Raw genomic sequence first — 27,884 nt, 5'->3', positions numbered from 1 at the left:
AAAATTGGATGTTTTAGTGAAAACAAATGAAATATAATTGGAGTTGAAGAGCTTCTTTTAAAAATAAAAATTAATGATGGATTGATTAAACAATTACTGAACTCCCAAAATATAGAGCAAATTCAGTTAAAAATAATACGGAGTAAATAGAATAGAATCTTCCGGCGACAATTTAACTTTAATTAATGTTCTTAATTAGTGAATATTACAATAATTGATATGTGTGTATATGTGTTGCATCACCTTCACCTCCTTAACATTCATCCAAAAAGCTAAATTGGATTATTGTCTCTCTCAAAAACTCTGACTTAAAAACTGCATGTAAGTTATTAAACAAATACAACTAGGGGATGTATTAAAAAACGACTGAATATTTACAATTTCTCGACATATAAAAACACAGGTATATTCGTTGAGACAAAAAATAAAATGCGAATTTAAAAAAAAATCATCAATCAAAAGTATCATATATGATATATAAACAATACAAAAACTATAATAAGTTGTATCAGGCATAACCACATAAGTGTATAACTTCCTCCATTCTTAAATATGAGCCCTAAATATACAGATTTCTAGATATAATTAATTAATTAATACTTATGTTCAATTTTTTTTAATAATACATAGATTTGGATACCTCCTTAATTTGCGTATTTTTTGATATTAGGTCTTATATCTGGCACAGAGTGTGTGTATATAACTTAGACGAAAGTACATTGACATTGTAAGTAATCTTACCTCTTATAAAGAGGATAACATAAGTTTGAATCTCAGAAAACGTATTTATTAGAAGAACTTTAACTTGAACTTTCCTTCTCATGTCCAAAACGATTTCAAAATACTCTGATTTATAAAAATAAAAAAAAGAAGTAAGTAATATAAATTAAAATATGCAGTGATCAGACGACCGAAGCGTCGTAATAAAATATTTTAAAATACATCATCAACCAAGCCGAAAATGAAAAACTGTGGTATAGAGTATCCGCAGGGGGACAACTGGCTGGAAAGACCATAGTTTAATTTGTAAGCATACGTCGTAGCAACTGTTTTTTTTTTTTTTTGGGCGTGAGTAGTCAAATTTATTGAGGAATCATAATCAATATATATATATATATATGCACACTCTATATTACGACATTTTAATGCCCTTTTGTTTTAGGAATCGTGCCTTTATTATGACAAGGTTGAATTGTGGCGGGTAAAACCGAGTTGAATATTGTGGGTCAAACCACAATTTGAAGCCCTTATGTCATTCTGCACCACTAATTATGTGTATTTTTTTTTGGCCAACACACTAATTATATATAATTGATTCATATTTATTTCAGAGTATCAATTTTCAGAATGCTGATCATTATACTTAATTAAATATAAGAAATTAAAGTCAGACACAACCACTTTAGACGTTCCCTATAAAAACCTGTAACTGAAGAATTAAATTAATTAATTATTTTCAAAAGTTATGATTAATCGACTGTTTAAGGTTCCAGATCATAGAAACACCCTATAAGGACGACGAGAAATGCCTAAGGGAAGTGAGATGGGGAAAAATTGTAACGCATCAATATCGAAAAACTCTAATAATAAAAACATTACTTTCTTTTTTCATATTTTTTATTTTCTCAAAATTCATTTTGTATATGGAAAATTCAGCCAGGAATTAGGCTCGGGTAAGTCTTGGAAGGAAGGGAAAGCATGGAGGCTGGCATTTGACAAAATTCTCCCAAAAAGTAAACATTTTTATTCTGTACGCAACGGCAAGAGGAAAAAACATGTACATGGTCGCAGGTTGGTGAAATACTCTTATACGTCTTCTTTCGTTTACTTTTTCCCATCAATCCATCTGCATAAAGTCAATTTCTTATTAGGCCCCCAGACGCCACGCCAATTCATTTTCTTGTAATTTTCGTCTTTATTCTCATACTTTTCCAAGAGTCTTCCTTCATATTTTTCACCTCACTGTATAATTATATTAGTAATTTTTTGGGGGAAAAAAACTAGTGTAATACTTATATATATATTTGAAAAAACAGACCATGTGACTGCCAACATTAAAAGTCTAACAAGATGTGAGGAACCAGTTTCTGTGCTCATCACTTAGATGAGCACCAGAAACTCATCAGATCTAGACTATTTATATCTGATTTGAATGGTTCAGATTTAAAATCTTTAATTAATTATTTTTAAATAGAAAAAATTATTTTTTGAAAAAAATGATAATTAAGAGATCATCACTGTTTTAAATTCCATACATATTAAAATAATTATTTTGAATAGATAAAAAAAATCAAGTCTGAACCATTTAAATAAGATATTAAAGATTCAGATCTGATAAGTTTATTATAATGCTTATTATAAAGAATGAGCACCAAACACCGAAACTGATTCCCAAGATATGACGTTAACTCAGCCAACAACTTGGGTAATGGCTTCACAAGGGACCCGAATTGCTCAAATGGAAGTGTGTGCGTGTGTAGAACCAAAGCTTAGCGCATTAGATTAGTACTTTGAATAAAAATAAAAAATGAAAAAGTAAATAATGGAATTAATAAAAATGGCTGAGTGATGTCCGATTTAATATAGAGACAACTGGTGCATAAGGTTTCTCTAAACAAGTTCTGGCAAAAGACGAGTATAAACAGTCTTATCTTGAAAGCAGAAATACTTCTTCGAAGATTTGAACATGCGATCTTTAATCTCTAGATTACATGTAGAGATTTAATATGGTTGTTAATTTGGGAAATATTCCGGTCAAAAAAAAAATTTGGGAAATAGTAATAGCACAAAGTAAAATACGAGTACCTTTCCAGATAACTGATTTAAAAAACATTAAAAAAATTAGTTAAGTTTATTATTTTAATAAATATCGGTAGAAATTCTTACAATAAATAAAAATATTTTTTAAAAAAACTATAAACTTAAAAAATAAAACAAATTAAAATTGTATGATTATGACCAAATCTAACCGCCTAATTTACTTTTATATTAAAGACAAAAAGTTAGTACAGAAAAGTAGAGCGGAGAAGTGAGGTGAGAAAGACGATAGATGAGAGGCGGGTGGTGGTGGTGATGCGGTACGTGAAAATAATGAGGGAATTGAAACACGAGTCAACGTGTGGGGCCGGGACGGCGTGCACGCGTGTGCGACATGTGGGACCTACTTGAATGCCCCCAGAAGCCTCAGCCTCCCCTGCCTCTTCAGAGTCAGAGCCCTGAAAATGACTCCTTCCCTCCTCAGTTTGAATATTCTCACCTCAATCCCATTCTCGCGTCTCCATCATTTTGGGTACTCTCTGTTCTCTTGTTTTTCTTCCCCACTAGAATTAAAAATATGACAAATTTTCTTATATAGTACTACTTTCGGTTCTTAATATAAGATCTTATTTGATTTTTATTTTGATTTTTAATATAAGACCTTAATTCATTTTGTTTTTTATATTTATGTATTTTTTTTCAAGGTAGCCCTTATAATAATTGTAGTTCTAATCAATATAGTTGATTAGTAAGGATATTTTAGGAAAAACAACACCTATTTATTATAAATAACTAACTTAACTTCTTTCCTTAATCTCTTCAAATTAGTTAATTGGGTCTTATAATTAGGATCGGAGGAAGTAGTTAGACAATTCATTTATACATGTTAAAAAGTAATGAATAATTTAGTTATTTATAATAAATAATTTTTTAAAAATTTCATTTCTAATTATGTGTGCATTAATCACATCCGAATAAAAACATCTTTATTATATATAATCAATAAAAATAATTTAAAAAAATATAAATTTAGAAAATAAAATGAATCAGATTCGTATATTTAAAATCATTTATCTGCTTTTTATATATACTCCTTCGGTCCTAAATTTACACTGTAAAATGGGTCTTATATTTAGGCTTGGAAGAATACTTAGGACTGGAGACAATAATCTTTAACATCTTGATTAACTCATTATAGCTAAAAAAAATCAATATTGAGAAAAGATTATATGTAAAAAGTATATACTCCTCCGGTCCTTATTATAAGACCCAATTTGACTTTTTATTTGGTCCTAATTATAAGACCCAATCCATTTTTTCTTTTATATTTATACATTTTTTTTCAAGATAATCTTTCTAATAATGATAGTTTTAGCCAAATACTTAATTAGCAAGGATTTTAAGAATAACAACACTTATTTATATAAATAACCAACTTAACTTACTTCCTTAATCTCCTCAAATAAGTCAATTGGGTCTTATAATTAGGACCGGAGGAGTAGTATTTTTTTGCGTGATAAAAAGTTATATAAGTGAGCATAATTAAATAATTTAGTTTGGGAGATGAAATTGGCTATATGGTTTCTTGGCTATAACTCTCACTTATTCACACCACTGCTTAATTTCGTCGTTCCTCAATGAGTTTTTTTTTTTGGGGGGGGGGGGGGGTCACTCCTCAACTCATTACTCTTTCCTTTCCTTTCCTACGTTTAATCACCATAGTTAACATTCAGGCCAAAAAATTACCATAATTAACCTATCACCAATAATACGCGTTTAATTTCAGTAAAATACCATTAAACCATGGTTGCAATCTGGGGGCATATTTTTGATATATATTACATCATGGCTGCTTATTTATTATGTCAGGGGTTCGTCTTAAAATCTGTTGGACTAAACATCGATCATGCTAGTGTTTCTTTATATATAACACCTATAATAATGCAACTCATTAGGAATTCATAAGGAAAGAGTAAAAGCTGAGTGTTTGGTGCATTATTATTTATTAGTATATGAGTTTGATTGCAGCAGATCAGATGATAACGAGGCAAAGTTCCGCAACACTGGAAATCCTAAAGCTTCATTGGACCAGATCAAGCGTCCTTCTAGATCTGTATTAATTAATTGCGCTTATGGGACATCCATAATAAGCAGTCTGTGTCTATAATGGTGTATATGCATGCTTGATGCTAACCCAAACAAAAAGACAACATCTCAGTTTTTTTCCAAAAAAAAAAAAACATTAGGATATTATATAGTGATATATATATTTTCAAAACCGATCTGCACACACACACTCATAAGATTTTTTTGTCCAATAGTAGCTGATGTTTGATTGATTGTCTGAATAAAATCAATACAAATATATTAATTAATAATTAAACGGGTTTGATATTTGGGAGCCGACAGCTTATTAATGCTGTACGTGGAAGTCACCAAATTAAGCTGCTCAACAACACTCAGGGTTCCCCTATGATTAACAAAATCATTTATCATCCCCTGCACATATATACTCCCTCTGTTCCTTATTATAAAAGATGAATAGCTAAATTACGTTGATAAAAAAACAGTTAAAATTAATTAAGAACAATTAATATATAAAAAGTATAATTTTTTTTTAAAAATACCCTCATTTATAAGGAGAGAGAACAATTAAATTATTAAAAAAAAGAGAAGTGGGAGGGAGAGAGAGTGTGAGTTGGAGACAATAAATATGGGTAAAATAAGAAATCAATATGAAAAAGTAGAGACAACTTTTAAGTATCTCTTATATATAGGAATATGCTATAAGCATCAAATGTCTCTTGTAATAAGAAACAGAGGGAGTAATAATTATGCTTATTTAATTATAATGCCAAATGGCTGGCAAGAAATAACAATCTGGGATAAATCTCCTGATCAATATCCACAAATCCCATCCATAACATTGCATGCACGCTACATAAAGCCACTATTTTAATTTGATGCATTATTATTCGCTAAATTTTGGCAATCATTAACAGGTGTGTTCGATGCATATAATGAAACACAAACATTTATGGAAGCAAACTTAGGCCTGAATGTTGCCCTAATCATTCTGAACCGTCGAAATCTATATATATTCATTGTAGTGGGAACACACGCACATAGTCACACAGACACACACACAAACACACATTTTCATATATGAAAATGAGGTCATATTGCAGTAAGCTTGAGGTGTGCTAAGAGACAAAAATGAGACAAAGGAAAGCTAAAACATTAAAGATGTGAAGGACAGAAAGTAGTGAGTGGTGACCTCCTCCACATGATCAGTAAGGAAAGGGGACAGAGCCACACGATCAAATTGAAGAATCAGAAACCTCAAAAACAAAGCTGTCTGGTACAACATCAACCATACTCTCTCTCTCTCTCTCTCTCGATCTATCTAAATATTTCATCGGCGACGAACATAAGAGAATGTTTACTTTAGATTTTATCATTTTTGTGTTAATCAGGTGACGTGCTTGACTCGTTGCGATGTCCTCCATTTCAATAAAGCTCTTTTATTTTAACTTCAAGTCAGCCATAAAGATGAAGAGGAGGCACATTGAAATATTGAAACATATGTGCCTTACACGCCAAGACTATCTTAATACCTCTGGCTTTGATCACACAATATGAAACACCAAATGGACTATCTGTAACTAAATTAACAGATAAATTTAGGACTACTACTAATAACTAGTTCATTAATCCAGCTCCCTAAGATTGATTGACTTGATTAATTTTAATTTTGATGTTTAAGTAGCTAAGATATTTTCACAAAACGTGGTCGTAGTTAATGAGAATATTGATAGGACGGGTTATTTGGTGGTGGTGGGGCATCTTGGGCTAGGCAGTGCTTAGTCATAAGTCAACAATCATAAACTTTTAATAGAAGTCAAATGATATAATTTTGGAGGTTGACTATTGGGAGCATATTGAATGGTTTAAATTCCACAATGAAAGACTTTGACTTGAATCAACCAATTGCCATTTTGATTTCTCATTCAACCTTTCTTCTTCTTGCTTTTCTTTTTTCGGTTTTCTTTTCCCATTTTGTGTGAGGCGCGTGCTTGTATTATCCCTATCCTCCACAAAATACCAAAGAACATTTGAATTCGCCATCCCTAATAATTATGGATCCGATGCGGTATATATGTAGTAACGTTTATTAAAAACACCTCATTCTCTTTTCTGTATTATATACTAGCTACTTTGATTATTTCCATTCTTATGCCAACTCAACTTTTAGCTTGAAGATCCCACACATAAATTACATCATGAATTGATACATGAAAATATTATATAATATCATTCATTAAAACTGGATATGATGAACATTGTGTTAATTTTAAAATTTATATTGCATGAATATTGATATATGTATGTCTTCATCACCATTTTTTTAATAGGGGCGCATCTTTAATTTACTAGCCTGTATGATTTTTTTTAATTAAAGTGCACAGTAATGATCATATTTTAGTTTTAAAAAAGTACAAGCACTGTTTTTGGTCAATAAATATATAACATGAGAAATTGCGTTTAACTTCTTAATATATTAATGGATGAAGTGTACCATTTAATTAACTTCAATAATTTAATTTGTCTTTCCAGACACACATGAATATAGCTGTTCATGTCTGAATACAAACTCACGTGGGACACAAATTGTGGGACTCAGTAAGCAAATTTAGAAAATGTGTGTATATGGTAACACGAGTATGATGATATATAAAAGCCTATTCTTTAAATTTCGCTTTTTATATATACTGCTAATTAATTCAAGAAATATTCCCTCCCGATTAAATTTTATTATCTTTCTTTTCTTTTCTTTATTTTTTTATGCGTACCTACCAAAACATCATTATTTTGTGGAATCGAAATATTCTTCCCACCAATCACATAATTTTTGCAACGAAACCAACTAAGAATTCCACTTGGATTCATGTGAAATGCCGCGTTCATACTAATTCTTTCACGGCCTAACAAAGCAAGCTTATTTATTTATTTAAGAACAAAGTTATTTCCCAAAAGAAATTAACAAAAGTGGCATACATATAATATTTAAAAGACACGAGTAGCTAGATGCACGCACACTTCCCGGAATTTAATATATTTCTCAGCGATGGCATTTATTTATTTATTTTTTTTCCGCAATCATTGTGTGTTTATGCTCTTAGATTTGAATGGCCGCCCATAAGACACACTACTCGAACCTTTTTGTCCAAGAGTTTTGTGGTTTATAATAAACTGTAGGAGTATATGCTTATTTTTTAAAAGGAAAAAAAATCAGAACTATTACAAGACCGTGAGAAACTGAGAATCATGGAACGAAGAAAAGAGTATAAGAGTCGACCTAAAACATGTCAAAATTCTCTAATGTTTGTGTCTTGAGCGAGTGTTAAGGGATACAACGCTTTTGATCATATTTATCCCTTCGTATAATTAAAAAGGCATAATCTTTACCAAATCCTCTAATCGCCAGGAACCACAAACGCAACTTTTGTGGTAATCCCTATACTCGTTAATATCCACAAGTTAGATGATGAATTGAATTTGATTCTAAATATAAGATTTTAATTCACTCCGTCTTACGTATTCTTAAATTTTCTCCCTAAACTGTTCATGTTGATTGCGCATACTAAAAGAATTTAAAGTAGTTCTAATAGAAATGATTAAATATGGTATTTTAGAGCAGCCAACACACATTTTTTAACAAATAACTAAATAAACTATATAATTAATTTTCTTAATCTCTGGAACTTAATTGTCCAACCCTTTGATATATTATGAATAGGAGAGATTATTATATTTATAACATGCTATTAATTAATTGAGCTACTCTCTGATTAGAAAATAGGATGTGGGTGATGCGCTAATTAAGTACGACCATGTTTCAATTCATTGACCCAACAGACAAGTGGTGAATACTTTTGAGAATAGAATGTGTGTGGAATTTGAGCCATGAGATTACAAATGAAAGGAAGACGCCTCAGCTAGAAAAGACGACGAATATGATTATGATTGTGATGACTGATAATCCCAACCTGCAACAAAGACCAAAAAAAAAAGAAGATGAATTTGACTTTGGTAGGAGCCAAGCCAAGATAGTGGAGTTTGTGTCCCGTCGCCCCAAAACCAAAAAAAAAAAATTAAGACTTTGATAATGGGATGGTGGGGTTGACAAGTATCTTGACCCTCTTCCATCAGACATTCCTCATACTTCAACTCATCATCCTTCCATTTTTTGAATTCTCCTTCATTTCTTTGTCCTTTTCTCCTTCTCAATATTATATTCCTCCTCCTACTTTTCTTCTTGCATTTAAAAAATTCGTTTTTATTTTAATTTAAAATTATTTTGGCCGTGGTGCTTTAAAGTACTACTATTGAGTTAAATAAAGTTGTTTTTTTAAATTATTTATTGAAATGATCTTTAGAGCTGTGATGTTTAGTAGACAGCTAGGATATCTTTTGATAGTTAATTGAAGAAGACCCTGATGAAAAAGCTGAGGACGACAATTCTCTTAAAACAAATATTATTGTCATTATCTTTGGTTTCCTGCTTCTTTACGAATGTTTTAGATAATAGCAATTTGACATGCGTGACCGTGTCAACTATAGTTTCTTTACTCAATCTCTTTCCTACTTTTTCATAAAGTATACCGTTGAAAAAATGGTAGAAAAATATCTGTTAAATCTCAAAATGACAAATAGGTAATTTTGACAAATGTTAAGTAGTAAAAATCAATACAAGTGTAGTCAAAATCATTATAAAAGTAGTCAGCATAACCTATTTATCTTTTTAAAATTCAACAAGTATTTTTCTGTCATTTTTTTTAATTTTTTTTCATTTTTAATGTTTTCCACTTAAGAGTATTTTTTTTCTAAAAATTATACTTATAGTTAGTTTAATTAAATATGTGAGATATACATAAATACTTTCACTTTCAACATTAGGTAATTAATTAATTAAGCCCGTGCAGATTAAATATAGAAGACAAGGATAGTAGTTACTAATTACTAATTTACTACAAATACTGTGTGAAATTTATTCCAATTTGTTGAATCCTTGTATCTCAAATGATACCAAGCATATTTTTTGAAATTCTCTCAAATATATAAGGTTGTGAGTTCAAATTTTTAATGAAAGATACAATGAGCACAATTCTTAAAAGAACAACACCCAAAAATTAGTTGTTGAAATTGGGACTCAGAACATTATGACCAAAAAGAATTACTCATGCACATGCACATATTAGATATAATTAACCATATATTTAGGGGCAATGAATAAATTCAATTCTGACTTATCACCAAGTAGTAACTTTTAACATTCAACAAGATGCATCATTAATTAGCCATGATTCCAACTTAATAAAATAGCAAGGAATAGAAAAGGAGAAGTCTACAAGTTAATAAGTGAGGTTTATTCATCCCATCAAATTTAGGAGCATATGTAGAACCTTCCAGCTTGTAGCAATATAATGTTGTGATGCAATCTTATAAATAATACTCCCTCCGTTTCTTATTATAAGAGACAAATAACCAAATTGCGTTGATCAAAAAAACAGTTAAAATTAGTTAAAGACAATTAATGTGTAAAAAGTATAATATTTTTTCCAACAATGCCCCCATTAATAAGGAGAGAGAGTATGAGAGAGAACAATTAAATTATTAAAAAAAAGAGAAGTGAGAGGAAGAGAGAGTATGAGTTGGTGACAAAATAAATATGGGTAAAATAGGAAATCAATACAAAAAAATAGAGACAACTTTTAAGTGTCTCTTATACTCCCTCCGTTCCTTATTATAAGAGACATTTGATGCTTATGGCATGTTTCTATATATAAGAGACACTTAAAAGTTGTTTATACTTTTTTGTATTGATTTCCTATTTTACCCATATTTATTGTCTCCAACTCACACTCTCTCTCCTTTCCACTTTTTTTTCTTTTAATAATTTACCATTTTTTTCTCTCATGCTCTCTCTCCTTATTAATGAGGGTATTTTGTAAAAAAAATTATACTTTTTACACATTGATTATTTTAAACTAATTTTAACTGTTTTTTTGAACAACGTAATTCGGTTATTCGTCTCTTATAATAAAGAACGGAGAGAGTATATGGGAACATGCCATAAGCATCAAATGTCTCTTATAATAAAGAACGAAGGGAGTAATTACGAACAGTATCTCACCTACATGATTCACGGAATATATAGCCAATCAAATTCAGCCGCGTGGGTCAGTTTCTAGGCTAACAGCTGCCGCACAGCATGACCTCACATTCACGTCAATAATATAATTTTCGACAAGCGAAACTTAAAAATATTATAATAATAATAATAATAATAATAATAATAATAATAATAATAATAATAATAATAATAATAATAATCGGGCTCAATTTATTCTAGTACTCCTTAATTTGGTTTTTTTTTTACCAGCCCTTATTTTGTTTGTTTAATAATGTGATTTTGGCCAAAAATATATAAGCATTACTTGGAGAAAAAAGGGTCATAGATGACATTACGTCAATAAACCCTGAACCTGAACTTGTGTTTAATGGGTTTTAATCATTAAATAAGGGGTCATTTATTTGATGATCAAACAATAAAAATCACCAAGTGGTGAGGTTATAGTGTTGGCTTATGATGTTAGCATTACTTTCAGTTGCTTGATGGTTACCATCCGGTGTGTGTGTGTTGCAATTACTTGACAATTAAACAACCAAAAGCATCAAGTAAACAAGATGCTGATTTTGATAATTTTGCTGTTTTGACTTTAGAAAACCACCACGTAAGTTGATTTACTATGTCAATATTTAATATAAAAATTAGCTTAACATTTAATTTAGTTCTAAATATAAAACTCTAATTCATTTTGTCTTTTATATTATTCATTTTTTTTCAAAGTAGTCATTGTAATAGTTATACATGCTAAAGATTCTATCAAATAGTAATTTTAACTAATACATATAATTTAGTAAGGATATTCTAGAGAACGCAATACCTATTTATTGTAAATAATTAAGTTAACAAACTCTTTTAATCTATTTAAATTAGTCAATTAACTTTTATATTAAAAACCAAACGTAGTATTTGGCTTTTTTATTTTTTTAACCATAACTGTCAATTGAATTCGTTATACTTGATAGTTATACCAAATAGCCCTATAAACCACTTGAGGATTGGTATAGTAATCATTAAATATTTGTTTATTTTATTTTTGTCTCAGGTAATTCGATGCTTATCTATTTATTTTTTAATTATTAATTTTCAAATATAACAAATTCTATAATATTACTACCTCCGGTCCTTAATATAAAACTTCGATTGACTTTTATTTTGGTCCTAATTATAAGACCATAATTCATTTTGTCTCTCATATGTATGCATTTTTTTTTCAAAATAGTCCTTCTAATAATGGTAGTTTTAGTCGATATACTTAATTAGTAAGGATATTTTAATAAAGATAATACTTACTTATTACAAATAACTACCTTAACTTACTTTTTTAATATCTTTAAATTAGTTAAATAGCTCTTATAATTAGGACCGGAGGTAGTAAAATAGAGTAAAAGATAACTTATTTTAATTTATATATGTACGTATGTCTACATAAACATATACTCCTCCGGTCCTTATTATAAGACCCAATTTGACTTTTTATTTGGTCCTAATTATAAGACCCAATCCATTTTCTCTCTTATATTTATGCATTTTTTTCCAAGATAATCCTTCTAATAATGATAGTTTTAGCCAATATACTTAATTAGCAAGGATATTTTAGGAATAACAACACTTATTTATTATAAATAACCAACTTAACTTACTTCCTTAATCTCCTCAAATAAGTCAATTGGGTCTTATAATTAGGACCGGAGGAGTATAATTTTTTTAATGAGCAATGAATATTATTAATTCAAGAAGCAAAGGCAAATAGAGTAGGCCCTTGAGGCATATAACTAATGATTGGAGTGGGAAGAAAGAATAAATACAATGGACCTGCCCCTTCTTCCTTTTCCGTTCCTCACAGTCATTATTCAAATCCAAGCTACCTCTCTTCTACTTTTTCTTCTTTTTAAATCAAAATGAATTTCCTTCTTTTCCACCTTCTTTCCCTCTCATATCATACGCTCCACAAAAGACCGTTGAGACTCAGCTCCATATTTTATTACTCATCCTACCAACCAAGTTCTTAAACAAAGGAGACTCGAGTAGGTTTTTAGGAGGAATACGGATCGGGCACTATTTAGCTAATGGGCCCAATCGGTGTTGCAAGCCCGTTATAGAATAATGGGCCCACAAGAGGCCCATAAAGGACTATGATTGAAGGCAAATGACCCCCGATTTGTTTGCTTCTGAGGATTTTAAAAGCTCTACAAGCAGGCGAAAGTGAAGTCCTGGGCTTCAAACCAAGAGACCTTGAAAATCTAATGTTTCCCAGTAGAAGTTTACATCGTCGAACCCCCTCAAGTTTTGGTCGGGTCCAATGGCCATGGTACTCTGAAAGGGTATATATCAACGGGAAGGCACTAAATATTTAACCATATTAAAATTTTGAGTCAAGATGTAAGTCAAGTTTACGAAACTACGAGCTTGTAGATTTTTGGGGTTGAGATATAAGATCAATTAGCCTACTTAAAACCGTTTTTTATACCGGAAATTACCTGGATACTGGGTCCCGTTAATTTAACTTTTGGATTTATGTTCATCATCTGCTACATATATAAAAGTGAAAACGTTTCTGCGCTTTGGCACGTGGTCTTATTCATTAGTCTTCCAATAACCCTGATCCTGAAGAGCAGCCCACAAACTTCTCTTTATCCTTCTGGTTCTGCCATGTGATCAGAAGCCTCGAATTTGTTAAGCACTAATCTCCAAATACATGTCTTCTTCGGAGGCCAATTACTGGCCTCCAATATCTGTTCTTTATCTTGCTGTGTCATATGCTTCAGAGATGTATAATTCCTAGCTACCCTTAAAATTTTTTTTTTTAAAAAAAAGACCTGAGATATGCATGGTTATAATCTATTTCCACTGTAAATGGTAATGGTGGCTTGAAAAAGCTTTTGGCTAACAATACTTTTATCAGCGGAGTCCAACCACACATGCAGGACCATTCCATTGTATATAGACATTATTAGGATGTACCATTCCTATGTGTTTGTCGTTTGCGTTTGTTTTTAGAGAGACAGCATCCTATGGCACTGTTCATATAACCATAAATTTACAAGCTTTAACGTGCAGCTAATCGCTATCGTGAAGCAGCTTTTAACCCAAAGACTCAAATTTTCTATGTCATCTTACCACTTAATTAGTGGCTTACTATTCAGGTTGTCTAATTTGTTAATACAGACAAGTAGGCTCCGGGGTCAACATTGTCTCTCTGGTCACCTCAATCACTTCACTGTGATGTTACATACGCTATGTGCAGATGGATAATTAACAAGAATCAAAAGTAGGGGAGGAATCAAATAAAGAGAAAGTGAAATAATAACTTCGTTCAGATGTTCAAAAAAGATCTTGCTTCAGTTGATTATTAATCATTGCTCATGTGCGTGCCGTGTTAAAACTTGCTAGTTTCTAGCATACATTGATCTAGGGCATATATATCTGGATTTTTCGAGCAGCAGATATGGATATAAGCCATCAAGGCGTAGCCATGAGCACAAAGTTCTGCATCTCTTCACCACACAAGAGTTAAAGTGAAAGAGAGAGAGCTACATAAAAATTATCAGACAGAGAGAAAAAAATGAAAGGACATAAAAAGAACGCTTTAATTTCTTTCTGAAGTTCAAAATTATTGGTATTCGTCGTTCCAAATTCAAAATAATGGCGTGCATGTGAATTCTGACCCAACTATCATGGGAGAAGAGTTCCCTTAATTGCTCACGAGGAAATTAAGGTTTTCCTTCAGTAGATTCTGCAAAATCTTGCTCCTAGTGTGCTTTTTGACACAGTTCATTGAAGGAATCAGCAATTGACAGCTAACTTTGCTTTTTTTGCAGTAATGACGTACTGTGTCATCTGTTTGTTATGCATCAAGTGGAAGACACAAAGAATCATAATACTCGATTACCAAACCATAGTGCGTAAGGGTAAATTTTGCTTTTTATCTTCTTTTCTTTTGCACTCTTCATTACTTTTTGATGGTGGTACAACCTAAGTACTGATGAGCAAAGCGCATATGGGTTTTCATCTCGCAGCATAAGACGACGGAGGATGTTCTTGTCGGTGAAAAAAGCTTCCCATCTGCAAGAATAACTAAAAGCGCAGTGAAATATGGACAACAATCCGAGTTGTCTCATCTTTTCTCTCTTTTGCTGTAAATCACCCCCACTTCCACCTTTCCTAGTGCCAAAGTTGAATCAAGAAATTTTGATACGCAAATATCTGTCAAAAGTTTATCTGTAGATTGTGGTGTCTCCTCTCTGTCCTCTCTCTCAACTAAATTACAAAGGGCTCATCAATTATTTCACCCCATTAATTATAAAGTAATCATATTTCCCATTCACCAGAGTCCCAAAGAAAAAAGTGTTCGACTTTTATGTCGTTTTACTATTGCAGAGTTTTCCCTGTATTGGCTTCGAAAAATTGAGCATTACATTGACTAGGAATATTTTGGTTAAAAAAAAAAGAGCACATAATGCAGAGGACAAAATGAATGGTTCTTACACACAGGATCAAATGTCTGAGACCAAGAGTGAGTGTATTATTTTATTTGAAGTATAGCAGTTTTTTTTTTTCATTTTTTATAATGCAATGTTAGATATGATGAGCGAAATAACTAACAAATTGAAAGTGAGGTTGACACAAAATTTAAGCATCAGGTCTGATCTCTGTCCCAGGCTCGCCGCTCTAGCTCTAAGATGAAAATGCACATTTCTATTGCGTGAAACATATCTTTTTATTCTTTCAAAAGTTTATCTTCATTTTGGCGGGGGCTACATGAAACTTGTGGTTTTGTTTAGTATAGAGCTCAACGCAGAATTATGATTAAAGCGCATTTCCAAATTACGAACCTTTTCTGTCTAAAGGAAACCAAACTTATAGGATTCACATGCCGCGCCTGGTTGCGAAAAGGAAATAGAAAAAAGCGTGTGGACCTGCACTTGTTTTTATTCACTTCGATTATAATTCAAATCATTTGTACTCCATTAACATTAAGCCAGATAAATCTACTTAATTCACTCAATTATCGGACATCTTTAAAACAGAACATCCAATGTATTCTCGACGTGGATTCATCCAAACGTCCGATCCTTCCATGCACGTTGAATTGAGTGTTGTGTTGTTCTGAGCTTGATAACGTTCAAATGATCTATGTCTAACTCCTTCATCATCATCGTCGTCGTCGTCGTCGTCAACCAAACGTTATGAACTGTAAATATCAAAGTATGAGTTCACATTCTGAAAATCACGTAACAAGGTGCGGATAGATGCTCAAGAGATCGATGATGATTCTTTATTAATGAGGGAAGTGGAATGATGCAGAAGGCCGGTGAAAGAGAAAGGACGAAACGGGAAGCCAAAGAAAGAGCGATTGAAACAGTGTATAGTAAATGTTACAGAACCTCAGAAGTCAGAAGTAGGAGACATGAGAAAAATATATGGCACACGAGCTTGAGGGGTTTCGATCACTCTTGCACGCTGTACATTAATACAGTATTTGTTTCCTTACCAATTCAAGACTTTGGCCCTCGTGTACATTAATACAGTATTTGTTTCCTTACCAATTCAAAACTTTGGCCCTCGTGTTTTATACAACTTCCAACTAGTCGATTAATTTAAATAAATTAAAAAAAATTAGTTAAGTTAGTTATTCGTAATAAATAAATATTGTCTTTCTTAAAATATCTTTATTAATCAAGTGTATTAGCTAGAACTACTATTATTACAAAGACTACCTTGAGGGAAAAAAAAGATAAATATAAAAGATAAAATGGATTGGAATTTTATATTTAGAACTAAAATAAAAGTCAAACGAGTTCTTATATTAAGCACTAGAGGTGGTATATAATTATATATATATATATATATATATATATGGCTTGGGATGCACGTGTTAATTTGCTCTTAATGAAAACTAAAATATGAGAAAATTGATGGAAGTGGTATCCTCCGATCCAAAGGAGACTTGTCTTTTTGGTTGAAACTTCTTTTGATACTTTTCTTCATATCCTTCTGGATTGTGCCAAAGTTAAAAAAACTTGGATTAAATTAGTTAAACAGTACTCCAATCTCTCTTCCCCTCCGCATGCACGCGTTTACTCTTGTTGAAAAATAATTAGTGTGTTTTGATGTTAGAATTTGTGTATTATTATTGCGGGTTCAGGTATACATTGATATTATTATTACAGGATGTCATCACTAAAATTCTCCCATGGCCTCTCTTATTTTTTTAATTTTTCTCCATGGAATTGTTTTCCCCACAACCAAATTAAAGTTTTTAATTTAAAATTTTCATAAAAGTACCTTTTAAATGTCACTGTATTGTTGTTAAGCGCGAGGCTTTTCATGATATTAGTAAGTGCCTTCGCTCTTGTTTTTGCTGAGTATAGTGGTAAGGATTCAATGGAACCTTTTGGTAAAGTTTATATATATGCTTTTAATTAATCTGTCCATTACTGTTATCATATCTATTGTTAATACTTCTCCGGTCCTTAATATAAGATCCATTTAATTAATTTGATTAAATTAAGGAAGTTAGGTAAGTTAGTTAATTATAAGAAAAGTGACACATTTTTCTTAAAACACCATAATCATCTTTCTTAATACCTCCTCTCCCTCTTCTAATTAATTATGGTTAAGAGAGTATCCATAGGGGTAATTTAGAGAAAATTGATAAATATGATAAATGGGTCTTATATTTAGGACTAAAACTAACTCAAGAATTGGGTCCTATATTAAGGACCAGACGAGTATATAGTAAAACTATAAGGTTATTAATTGATTAATTTCGATCTCTTGGTGCATGGATTTCTCTCTCTCTCTCTCTAATTGTAGACAAGAATTAATTAGAGCTTTCTAAAATTTTCAGATAATGCCTATGATTAGAAGAATTTTAAAGGAGCGTTAGTTAGGGGCTTACCCAGTGAGTGTGAATTGGTTTTTAATTGGAGTAAAACTCCAGGGAATCTGCAATTACATAAAAACAGAGAACTCATGTAATGTATTAAAAAACATTTCGTACGAATAATTCTTTTTTTTTTTAAAACTTAATTTATAACACAGACGTGTCCCCTATTCAACCTGGCAATCCTTCAGAGTAAAGCGCCCAGCAACTTTGTTGTCTTTTTCTTAGCAGAGATTAACTGAGATGATAGGAGACTTCATACCGCATCGAAAACAAAATGTTTAAAATATAACATTAGTAACTAGATAATTAATTTATAAAAATTAAATAATAAATAGTCAAATCAATTATTTGCAATAAATATGTGTTAGTTTTTTTTTTTACAACATCATTTTAATTATTTGTATTGAAAATTATCTTCATTGATAAAGGCTCCTTTGGTTAGTTTAGCCAAAAAAAAAACCCTTTAGTTAATCTATGAGATTAAGAGAGTTGTTTAGAAAATAATTGTTAATTTGTGAGATAAAATAGGGTGAGATCTTATATTTAAGATCAAAATAAATCTTGATTAACTAGGTTTTACATTTATGACCAGGTGAAATAAATAAAAAGAGAAGGGTGGATTAACTAATTATTAGTCAGAAACTGAGTGGTGAATTTATTGATAATTAAATTGGAGATGTTGATCAATTTCCATTTTTGTTGCGCATGTTTCTAATTAAAACAATTTCCATGAGAAGTCTGAAAGGTTTTCATTCTCTCCAACTCCCCCACTGACTTCTTATTTGTCCTCTTTCAACTTCAAGGTTTTAACCATTTGTTCAATTATAGGATACGTGAGGGCATTATATATATATATATATATATATATATGCATCTTCATGTATACAAATTGACTAAAGAGAAAAAAGCAAAAAGCAATTAGGGGGTCCAATTAATAAAGTGTCATTTGCACATAATTTTCAATAAAGTTGGCTTCTTGACGTGTTTAAGAATGAAATCCGAAGCATGATCGATTTCTATTAAAGGGCAGTTGATATATATATATATATATATATATATATATAAAATTAGGAACATGGAGTTTTTGGGGGACAAAGTAAATTTCAGTGAGGTCAATGTTACCATGAAACACAAGATTGCCTCATTATTAAGTGTGTGCTGACGTATTTCACATATATGAATCTTTTCTTTTTATTTTTCTTTACTTGTGATTGTTGATTATTGTCTTCATATATATGACTATAAATTTATGCACATTATTTCTTGTTGGCTTCTTATCTGTGAATGTGTCCACCCAACTGAGCGCAAAAATTGTTAATTTTTTTAAGCTATCCGGATTTATTTTGTTTGCATGATTTTTGAGCTTATTATGAGCACCTCATTTTTATCACTACTGATCTTTTCCTACGTCGTTGTTTCAAGAGTTGTACTTCTATATCATCACTTCAAATCAAAAGTTCGTGCAAATTTAATTAGATATAGATTTGACTCTCTTGTAAGGAGGTCGAAATTAATTAATTTTTTATTAACAATTTACATTCATAATTTCGTACTTTTCCCGGAAGCATATACTTTTCTGGTCTTTAATACATGACTCAATTATTGAGTTAGTTTTGGTTTTAAATATAAGATCTATTTATCATATTTATCAATTTTCTCTAAATTACCACTATGAATACTCATTCAACCATAATTAAGTAGAAGAGGAAGATGGGGTATTAAGAAAGATGATTATAGTACTTTAGGAAAAACGTGTCATATTTTTTATAATTAAGTAACTTATCTAATTTTTTTAATCTAATCAAATTAGTTAAATGGATTTTATATTAAGGACCGGAGGAATAGTAGATATAGATTTTTCATCTCATTGATAACAGTTATTTAGCACCTACGGTATATTTTCTTCCTAATTCTAAGAATGAATATAGAGGCCATCCTAGCTCAACATATCGAATGAAAAGCAGCATCAACTTGTTTACGTGGAAGTATTTTAAAGGCTATTTAAATTAGAACATTAATTATAAAAGTAAAAATAGGTGTTGGTCTTGGTGAAAAAATGTATCATGCCAAAAAAATTGACTGGATGACATATCAGATTTTATATCAATAATTAAATCCATGGAATCCATAGAAGACATACTTATATTTATTAAGGATACAAAAATAATAAATATTAGAGATATATTTGATCAATTCTGGTAAAAAAAAAAGAAGAGATATATTTGACCAATAGAAAATTTTTTTTATATAAAATTAGAAATAACTGAAAATTTTATTTTAATGGGTATGGAAAGCAAGCTTATTTACCGGGGAAAAAAGTAGCACTAACGCATTCCCGATTCCACCCTTGACCATTTTGTATATTTACCTCTCACTGGCCACGCTCTTTGCTCCGTAGCCACCCTGGCTCGAAATTGGCCTCTATATATACCCCTCCCTCGCATTCCCTCCTCCTCACACCCTACCCATTTCTTCTCCCCTCAAACTCTCTCTCTCTGAAACTCTCTCTCTCTCTCACTCTCTCTCACGCCACCATGCCTGAGGATCCTTCAGACTCCAACCTCTCTGAGCTAAACAAAAAAGCTCTTCAGTTCATTGAGGATGTCACCTCCAACGCCGATCTAATCCAGAACAAGGTCCTCACCCAAATTCTCTCCCATAATGCCAATGTCGAGTACTTGCAGAGACACGGCCTCGATGGCCGTACCGACCGCCAAACTTTCAAGAAACTTGTTCCCGTCATCACCTACGACCATATCCAATCCGACGTCAACCGCATCGCCAATGGCGACACCTCTCCTATCCTTTCCTCCCATCCCATTTCTGAGTTCCTCACCAGGTTCTCGTCTGCTTTATTCTCTTATTGTTCAATCGAAAGTGTGTGTATGTGTTAAACATGACTTTTCTCTGTCTCGTATGTAAGATTAATGGGTTTTGGTTTTTGCAGCTCTGGGACGTCTGGAGGAGAGAGAAAGCTGATGCCTACGGTTGAAGAAGAAGGAGAAAGAAGGAGTTCGCTTTATAGCCTGTTGATGCCTGTGATGAGCCAGTTTGTGCCTGGCCTGGAAAAAGGCAAAGGAATGTACTTGTACTTCATAAAATCTGAGGCCAAAACTCCCGGAGGCCTCTTGGCTCGTCCGGTTCTCACTAGTTATTACAAAAGCTCTCATTTTAAGAATAGATCACTTACCGATCCCTACGCTAATTATACCAGTCCGATTGAGACCATCCTTTGTCCTGATTCTTACCAAAGCATGTACTCCCAATTGCTCTTCGGTCTCTGCCAAAACGATGTCGTCCTTCGGGTTGGTGCTGTTTTCGCGTCTGGCTTCATTCGGGGAATTCGTTTCCTCGAGAAACACTGGGCCCTTCTTTGCCATGACATTAGAACAGGAACACTTAACCCCCAGATCACAGACATTAGCGTGCGAGATTCTGTCATGAAGATCCTGAAACCCGACCAGAATCTCGCCGATTTTATCCAGTCTGAGTGTAGCAAAAATTGTTGGCAGGGGATCATCCCCAGGTTGTGGCCCAACACTAAGTATGTCGATGTTATTGTGACAGGGACAATGTCACAGTACATTCCCACACTGGATTACTACACCAATGGCCTCCCACTTGTGTGCACCATGTACGCTTCCAGCGAGTGCTACTTCGGACTCAATCTCAACCCTCTTTGCAAACCTTGTGAGGTCTCTTACACCCTCATCCCAACCATGGCCTACTTCGAATTCCTTCCTGTTAACAGAAGCGATGGACTCACCGATTCTCTTCCTCACCCCACGTCTCACGATGAACAAGAGTTAGTGGATCTCGTCGATGTTAAGCTTGGCCAAGAATATGAGCTCGTCGTCACAACCTTCGCCGGTCAGATGTATACTCTGAATCTTTTTGCTCACAAATATTGAAACTTTTTAGCCATACTGATGATAAGTACACATGTGTGATTGGAAATTTCAGGGTTATATAGGTACAAAGTGGGAGACGTGCTGAGAGTGGCTGGATTCAAGAACAAGGCACCCCAGTTCAACTTCATATGCAGGAAGAACGTGGTTCTGAGCATTGATTCCGATAAAACAGATGAAGTTGAGCTTCAGTACGCAATGAAGAATGCTGTGACCCATTTGGCTCCGTTTGAAGCTGCCTTGGCTGAGTACACTAGCTACGCAGATACAAAGACAATCCCAGGGCACTATGTCTTGTACTGGGAGCTCAACCTCAATGGGACAACTCCGATTCCCGCGTCTGTGTACGAGGATTGCTGTCTGACCATTGAAGAATCGCTCAACAGTGTGTACCGTCAAGGACGTGTGTCGGACAAATCAATTGGGCCACTTGAGGTTAAGATTGTGGAACAGGGGACGTTTGATAAACTCATGGACTATGCCATTAGCTTAGGAGCATCCATCAACCAGTACAAAACTCCGAGGTGTGTCAAATTTGCACCTGTTGTGGAGCTGTTGAACTCGAGGGTAGTGGCAAGCTACTTTAGCCCCAAATGTCCAAAGTGGGTTCCGGGACACAAGCTATGGATCAATCAGAATTGAGGATGTAAACAAGCCTATCCGATCTGTTCTTGTAATGGGAAAAGTTGATGACTTTTTTTCTTTCATTCCATGTTAAAAGACGTCTTTAGCCCGCACTTTTTTTTTTTCTTTTTTTCTTTTTTAATCTTCTTCTTCAAGCTTTAGTGTTTGTGTTACATTTGCATTGTCCAGAACTTAGCCATTGTAAATAGCAGCAAGTTATTGACTTTTACGTTGTTGCAGTTATCGTCATAACGTTTCGTTAGAATTGAATTCTTAATTCCAGCCAGAAATTGTGCTCACTGAAGTGTCATGGGGCTTATCCTATCACGGCAACAACGAGAAAGCCATCATTCCTGAACTCTTCTTTTGTTTTCTGTAGTTTCAGGAAAAAGGCTTGCCAAGTTTTTTTTCCATCTCACTAATTAAGTGTTCAAATTGCATATCACAACCGATTATTTTGTTTTTTTTCTTTATTTAAAAGGAACAAGAAGAAGAATAATCAGTGTTCAGTGGGTGATTTACTTGCAGAATAGGGCTATTTCATAAACAGCTTTTGCAGCTTGATTAAGACTGGTCTAAAGGGGTTTTGTCGGTATCTGAACACAGAATGAGTAGAATTTACATTAAAAAAATGCTGATAAACTCAGTCCTGGAGATGGTGGAGGGTGCAATAGTCTGATTCCAGATTCTCTCTCTGCGTCAATTTTAATATGTTGGTCGTGTCAGATTCTGTCACTAACTCGAGGAACAAAAATTCAAGTGTGGGCATGAAATGAACAGGGGACTGATGAATAGCGTTAAGAATGAAATTAAAAAAAAAAAATATCAAGTGGTGGTGACGAAATTGAAAGTGTTGCTCTTTACAGTCACCACATAAAACCAAAACGTAAGACAAGCCCATGAGGCCAGGAAACTCGCCGGGAAATAGCAGGACCAGTCGAGGGAGAATCATAATTCAGATAGATTAATAAATACATGAACTGTATGAGTCAAAGGGAGCCGGAAAATGAACACGTACTTGAAGGTTAGGGACAGAATAGCGGAAGCAAATATAAATTATTGGAAGAGCACAAGACAAAGAGATGCAGAAGGAAGATGAAGACAAAAGCTAGTATATAGACAAGTGAGAAGGGGTGCTTAGCTCAGAGATAAAACTTGAAAGGGCAGAAGTTAATAGAAAGAGATAAGGAAGATGGTAAAGATAATGGAATATATGGTTGCTGCAGAGACAAAACTGGGGAGGCCTTGTTGTCGTGTTTGAGTTTCCAATTTCGTGCTTGTTCATGCACATATAAGATCCCACCAATTCATCTTTCCTCATAATCATGCTCTGAACTCCATCCGTACGTGCAAGCATCCCTCTTTGTAACTTTGTTTTCGTAAAGTTGTGTGTGTGAGAGAGAGAGAGAGAGAGACGTGTGCAAGATTACTGTGTACACATCTCTCTCTCCAGTCTCCCCCCCGGGCCAATCCTTCTCCACAATCCATACATACAAAAGAAAGTAATCTGTTTGATTTAGATCTAAGCTTTTTATGCTAACTACTTGACGGAGGTGTTAATTACCTTTCTAAACATGCGATGCAAAGTCACACGCATGTTAACATGTTAATATACGTCTGATGTTATTGAGGATGTTGTGAATAAATGTTCGTATTGCGTTCCGTAACTTTTTCAAAATTATATCGTAATTAACTTCATCGTGGCAGGCCAAAAAAGAAAAAACTTTATCTTCAAAAAGGAATGGTGCTATTAGATCACGTGCAAACCCACCTACAGAGCACATAAAAAAAAAGGAATGGTGCTATTAGATCCAAAGGCTTTTAGCTTCCTCCCTCCATGTTAATTGCAGGCTCATAAAGAGACAAGTTTGAAAAACAAAAAATAAAAGCAGCCAAAATTTTTCAAAATATTATATTTAACAACTCAAAATCTTTTTAAAATATGCCTTGTCTCTCTCTCTCTCTATATGGATGGAGTACTTAAGAGTTAAGGTTTCAACCAATTCTTTAATTCGCATATCACATAGAAGGTAAAGAATATTTTTTTCTCTACCTACTATCGTCTTTTAATCATATGTAATGGTTTTATTTAATTTAACGTGGCTAATGGTTATACTACCTCCGGTCCTTAATATAAGACCCTGTTTGATTTTTATTTTGGTTCTAAATATAAGACCTCAATCTACTATGTCTCTCATATTTATGTATTTTTTCCAATGTAGTCCTTCTAATAATTGTAATTCTAACCAATATAGTTGATTAGTAAGGATATTTTAGGAAAGACAACACCTATTTATTACAAATAACTAACTTAACTTCTTTCCTTAATTTCCTCAAATTAGTCAACTGGGTCTCATAATTAGGACCGGAGGTAGTATATAATTGAAGGTTGATTTGTATTGGGAGAGCACATGATAAAATGAAATCAACATGAAGGTATCATCAATAGTCTTACAATGGGGGAATAGTAGGAACTTGGTGTTCATAATAGAATCAATTCCGCTATTTTTTTTTTGGGGGGGGGGGGGGGGACGCAGTGCCAAGCATGTGCGGCGTTACGAGAAAGCGTTGACTAGACGTCCAAATAATGAAGGGGTCCATCTCTCCTCCAAGAGCGTCTCTTTCTTTCATGTTGAGGGGCAGGGGAACCCACCGGTGGAAGGAAAGGGAGGCAGGGGGTGGGACCCACCATCCTTCAATCACACCACGGAGTGCCACGTGCCACTGTCCCTCCATTTTTCTGGGCTTTCTCTGCTCGCCTTTGCCTCCCTCCAGATCTGTACCATACTCATTTCGACAATTATTTGGCCTCAATCATCATATACCATTAAATTTGTTTCCATCATTAATCTTTTTGTTACGTCGTCGTCCTTCCCCACCTCCATCTTCATCGACAATATCCACTAACTCACCTCCATAATCAAGGGTAGATTAATTATTATGAATTCCTCTAAAGAGAATTACAAACCAAAAATAAATAAAGAGAATGTATGCTCAATAATATTACAGGGAGGAACTATATACTCTTCTGATCCTAAATATAAGACTCTTGCACACACTAGTATAAGGTTCTTATATTTAGGACCGGATGAGTATTAATTAACAGCTTATTGATAGAAAATGTTATCAACTTCACTTAATGAACCAAGCTGCTTGTTGTTTGTATAAAATGATATATAATAATCCTCTTTGTCCTTAATATAAAACCCCCTTTATAATATAAATTATACTATATAAAGTAGATTTTATATTAACTGTCGGAGGAGTATTACATATTGGGTTAGATTATTATTATACACATAAGTTTCTCTCAATATATACATGACACTAAATTCATGCCAGCTTTTAATCATAGAGCTAGTAAATCAGGTACTGTATTCTACTTGCCTTCATCAATCTCAATATGGGCTAAGTCGATTAATTCAAGCGTCCAAAATTTTTGAATTTTTTGAATATTTTTTTCTCATACAAAAAAATATTACATTTTATCTATAATTTAAACCAATTAAAAATAACATATAGCAATTAAGAAAATGTATAATATGTCAAGTCCTAATTAAGCATATCAATCAAATGCGATGGCTTTACACACACACACACAGAGTTGATGACAATGCTTCAACTTATTCAAAAGAAATGCCTTTAATATGAAACAAGGTGTTAAATCTGATACGTGGATGTGCAGTAATTTAAAATCAAATCCCACTGTTAAGGATAACGCAGTGTAAGGATCTAGGAATACATATGGCTCTCAGCTTAATTTAAAGCGGAAAAAACAAATAAAGAAGAGAGGAAATTGACATCTATTACTGTGGCTTTGATCCTAGCTAGTAGCTACTACTACTAATTGATAAGAAATGTCCTCTTTAATATCCGTTTTGATCAGCCCCGAGTTGGGGTTATTACAAAAAAGAGCGAACAAAGAAATGGTGTAGGATTAACGAAGTTGGCAACCTAACCTAATCTTGGAGTTTTCATAGCCTCTTGTATTTTCTTTCATAAAGTCTTAAAGAGGATCGAACGGCATGAATGAACATCACATTCTTTAATAAAAAAATAAAATAAAATAAAATAAAGAAAGCCAAATGCAATGAACGTTAAAAAAGGACGAAGAAAGTTGTTGTCTAACTAAACTCCTCAAAAGATATATGACGCACTCTATCCAAAAGTTAATTATAATACTACCTCCGGTCCTTAATATAAGACCCCGTTTGACTTTTTATTTGGTCCTAATTATAAGACCCCAATCCATTTTGTCTCTCATATTTATGTATTTTTTTTCCAAAATAGTCCCTTTAATAATGATAGTTCTAGCCAATACACTTAATTAGCAAGGATATTTTAGGAATGACAACACTTATTTATTACAAATAACTAACTTAACTTACTTCCTTAATCTCCTCAAATAAGTCAACTGGATCTTATAATTAGGACCGGAGTAGTAACATTTATCCGGATAATATATTGAAATCCTCGACTCCAATAACTAGTTTTTGAGGTCTGATCTTTTCAAAATTTTGTGCTGGTTACAATGATACTTTCATTAAAAGTTAGTCAACTGATAGAACAGAGATATTTGTGTACGGTTCTAACACGATGAAGGGTTGTATTGTTATGAGTCCTGAATAAAGAGAGCAGCCCTTTGAGTAAGAGGTATTATATAAGACCTTAGGTTTCCGATTTCAATAGTTAGCTTGCAGGATGTTATTTTCTTAAGGACGTGTACTCGTTATGACTTCACACACAGTGAACGCACAATCACTTTTGGTGCAAAGCAAGAAAAAAGTAGATGGCAATTAAAGGGTTTTGGTTGAGTGCATCTAGATTCCATTTGCGGAAATACCTGGATTGTCCACATGAAAATGAAGTATAGAAACAAGTGAATATATGGAGATAATTGAGAGCTCTAATATAATAAACGTCAGCATTTTCTTTTTCATCAATATAGTGAATGAATGAAATGAATTGAATTTTTAAAAAAGGAGAGGAAGGTGAGAAAAGCAAAAGGAGTGGATTGTGAATGGGTAGGAGAAAAGGAAAAAGGATGACGATGATTGAAGGGAACACAGTTGAGCTTACTTTTCTGTGCTGAGGAAGGAGGCAACAATGACAAAGATTGAATTAAACTAAGCGATATGTTTATATTTGATGATGTAAACAACACGAGCGTCCATTTCACATGAGATTAATTAGCCCACTGCCTGCCTACAATAATTAACCCACGCCATCATTTGATATGATGCTCCCCCCTCAGTATCTTTGTGTCTCTCATCCATCCTAGCACAGGTCCCTTTTATCCTCTTCCCTACTTCTTTCATGTTACTTAAAATTAGATATATCACAAGTAAGATAACTAATACGTACATAGATACAAAATATTCTTTCTGATTTTAAATATAAGACTTAGTTAATTTATTCACAAAATTTTTTAAAAAAATTAAATTCATTATCATTATTACTATAATAAAAATTATATGTCATTAGTTAGGTATTTAGAACAGAAGGGAATAAT

The 27,884-nt window shown here is 33.0% G+C and overlaps 1 protein-coding gene across 1 annotated transcript; it reads left to right on the top strand.

Moving 5' to 3' along the window:
* The first annotated feature begins 20,336 nt into the window (after nucleotides 1–20,336).
* Nucleotides 20,337–22,599, top strand: LOC114750631 (indole-3-acetic acid-amido synthetase GH3.6-like). Its single transcript, XM_028939224.1, has 3 exons — nucleotides 20,337–20,679; nucleotides 20,788–21,710; nucleotides 21,804–22,599. The coding sequence occupies exons 1-3, from the start codon at nucleotides 20,375–20,377 to the stop codon at nucleotides 22,388–22,390; spliced, it is 1,815 nt and encodes a 604-aa protein (XP_028795057.1). The 5' UTR covers nucleotides 20,337–20,374; the 3' UTR covers nucleotides 22,391–22,599.
* Nucleotides 22,600–27,884: the final 5,285 nt, after the last annotated feature.

This window comes from Neltuma alba, unplaced genomic scaffold (assembly GCF_004799145.2).
Source record: "Neltuma alba isolate B1F8T4 unplaced genomic scaffold, ASM479914v2 tig00006579_pilon, whole genome shotgun sequence".
In the NCBI taxonomy this organism is placed as follows: domain Eukaryota; kingdom Viridiplantae; phylum Streptophyta; class Magnoliopsida; order Fabales; family Fabaceae; genus Neltuma; species Neltuma alba.
This window is presented reverse-complemented; position numbering and strand designations above follow the sequence as displayed.

Excerpts from the sequence above, each read along its gene's own strand:
- LOC114750631 (XM_028939224.1), top strand. The coding sequence starts at position 20,375 with ATGCCTGAGGATCCTTCAGACTCCAACCTCTCTGAGCTAAACAAAAAA. Across the intron at positions 20,680-20,787 it reads ATTTCTGAGTTCCTCACCAG|CTCTGGGACGTCTGGAGGAG; the intron begins GTTCTCGTCTGC and ends TGGTTTTTGCAG. Across the intron at positions 21,711-21,803 it reads CGTCGTCACAACCTTCGCCG|GGTTATATAGGTACAAAGTG; the intron begins GTCAGATGTATA and ends TGGAAATTTCAG.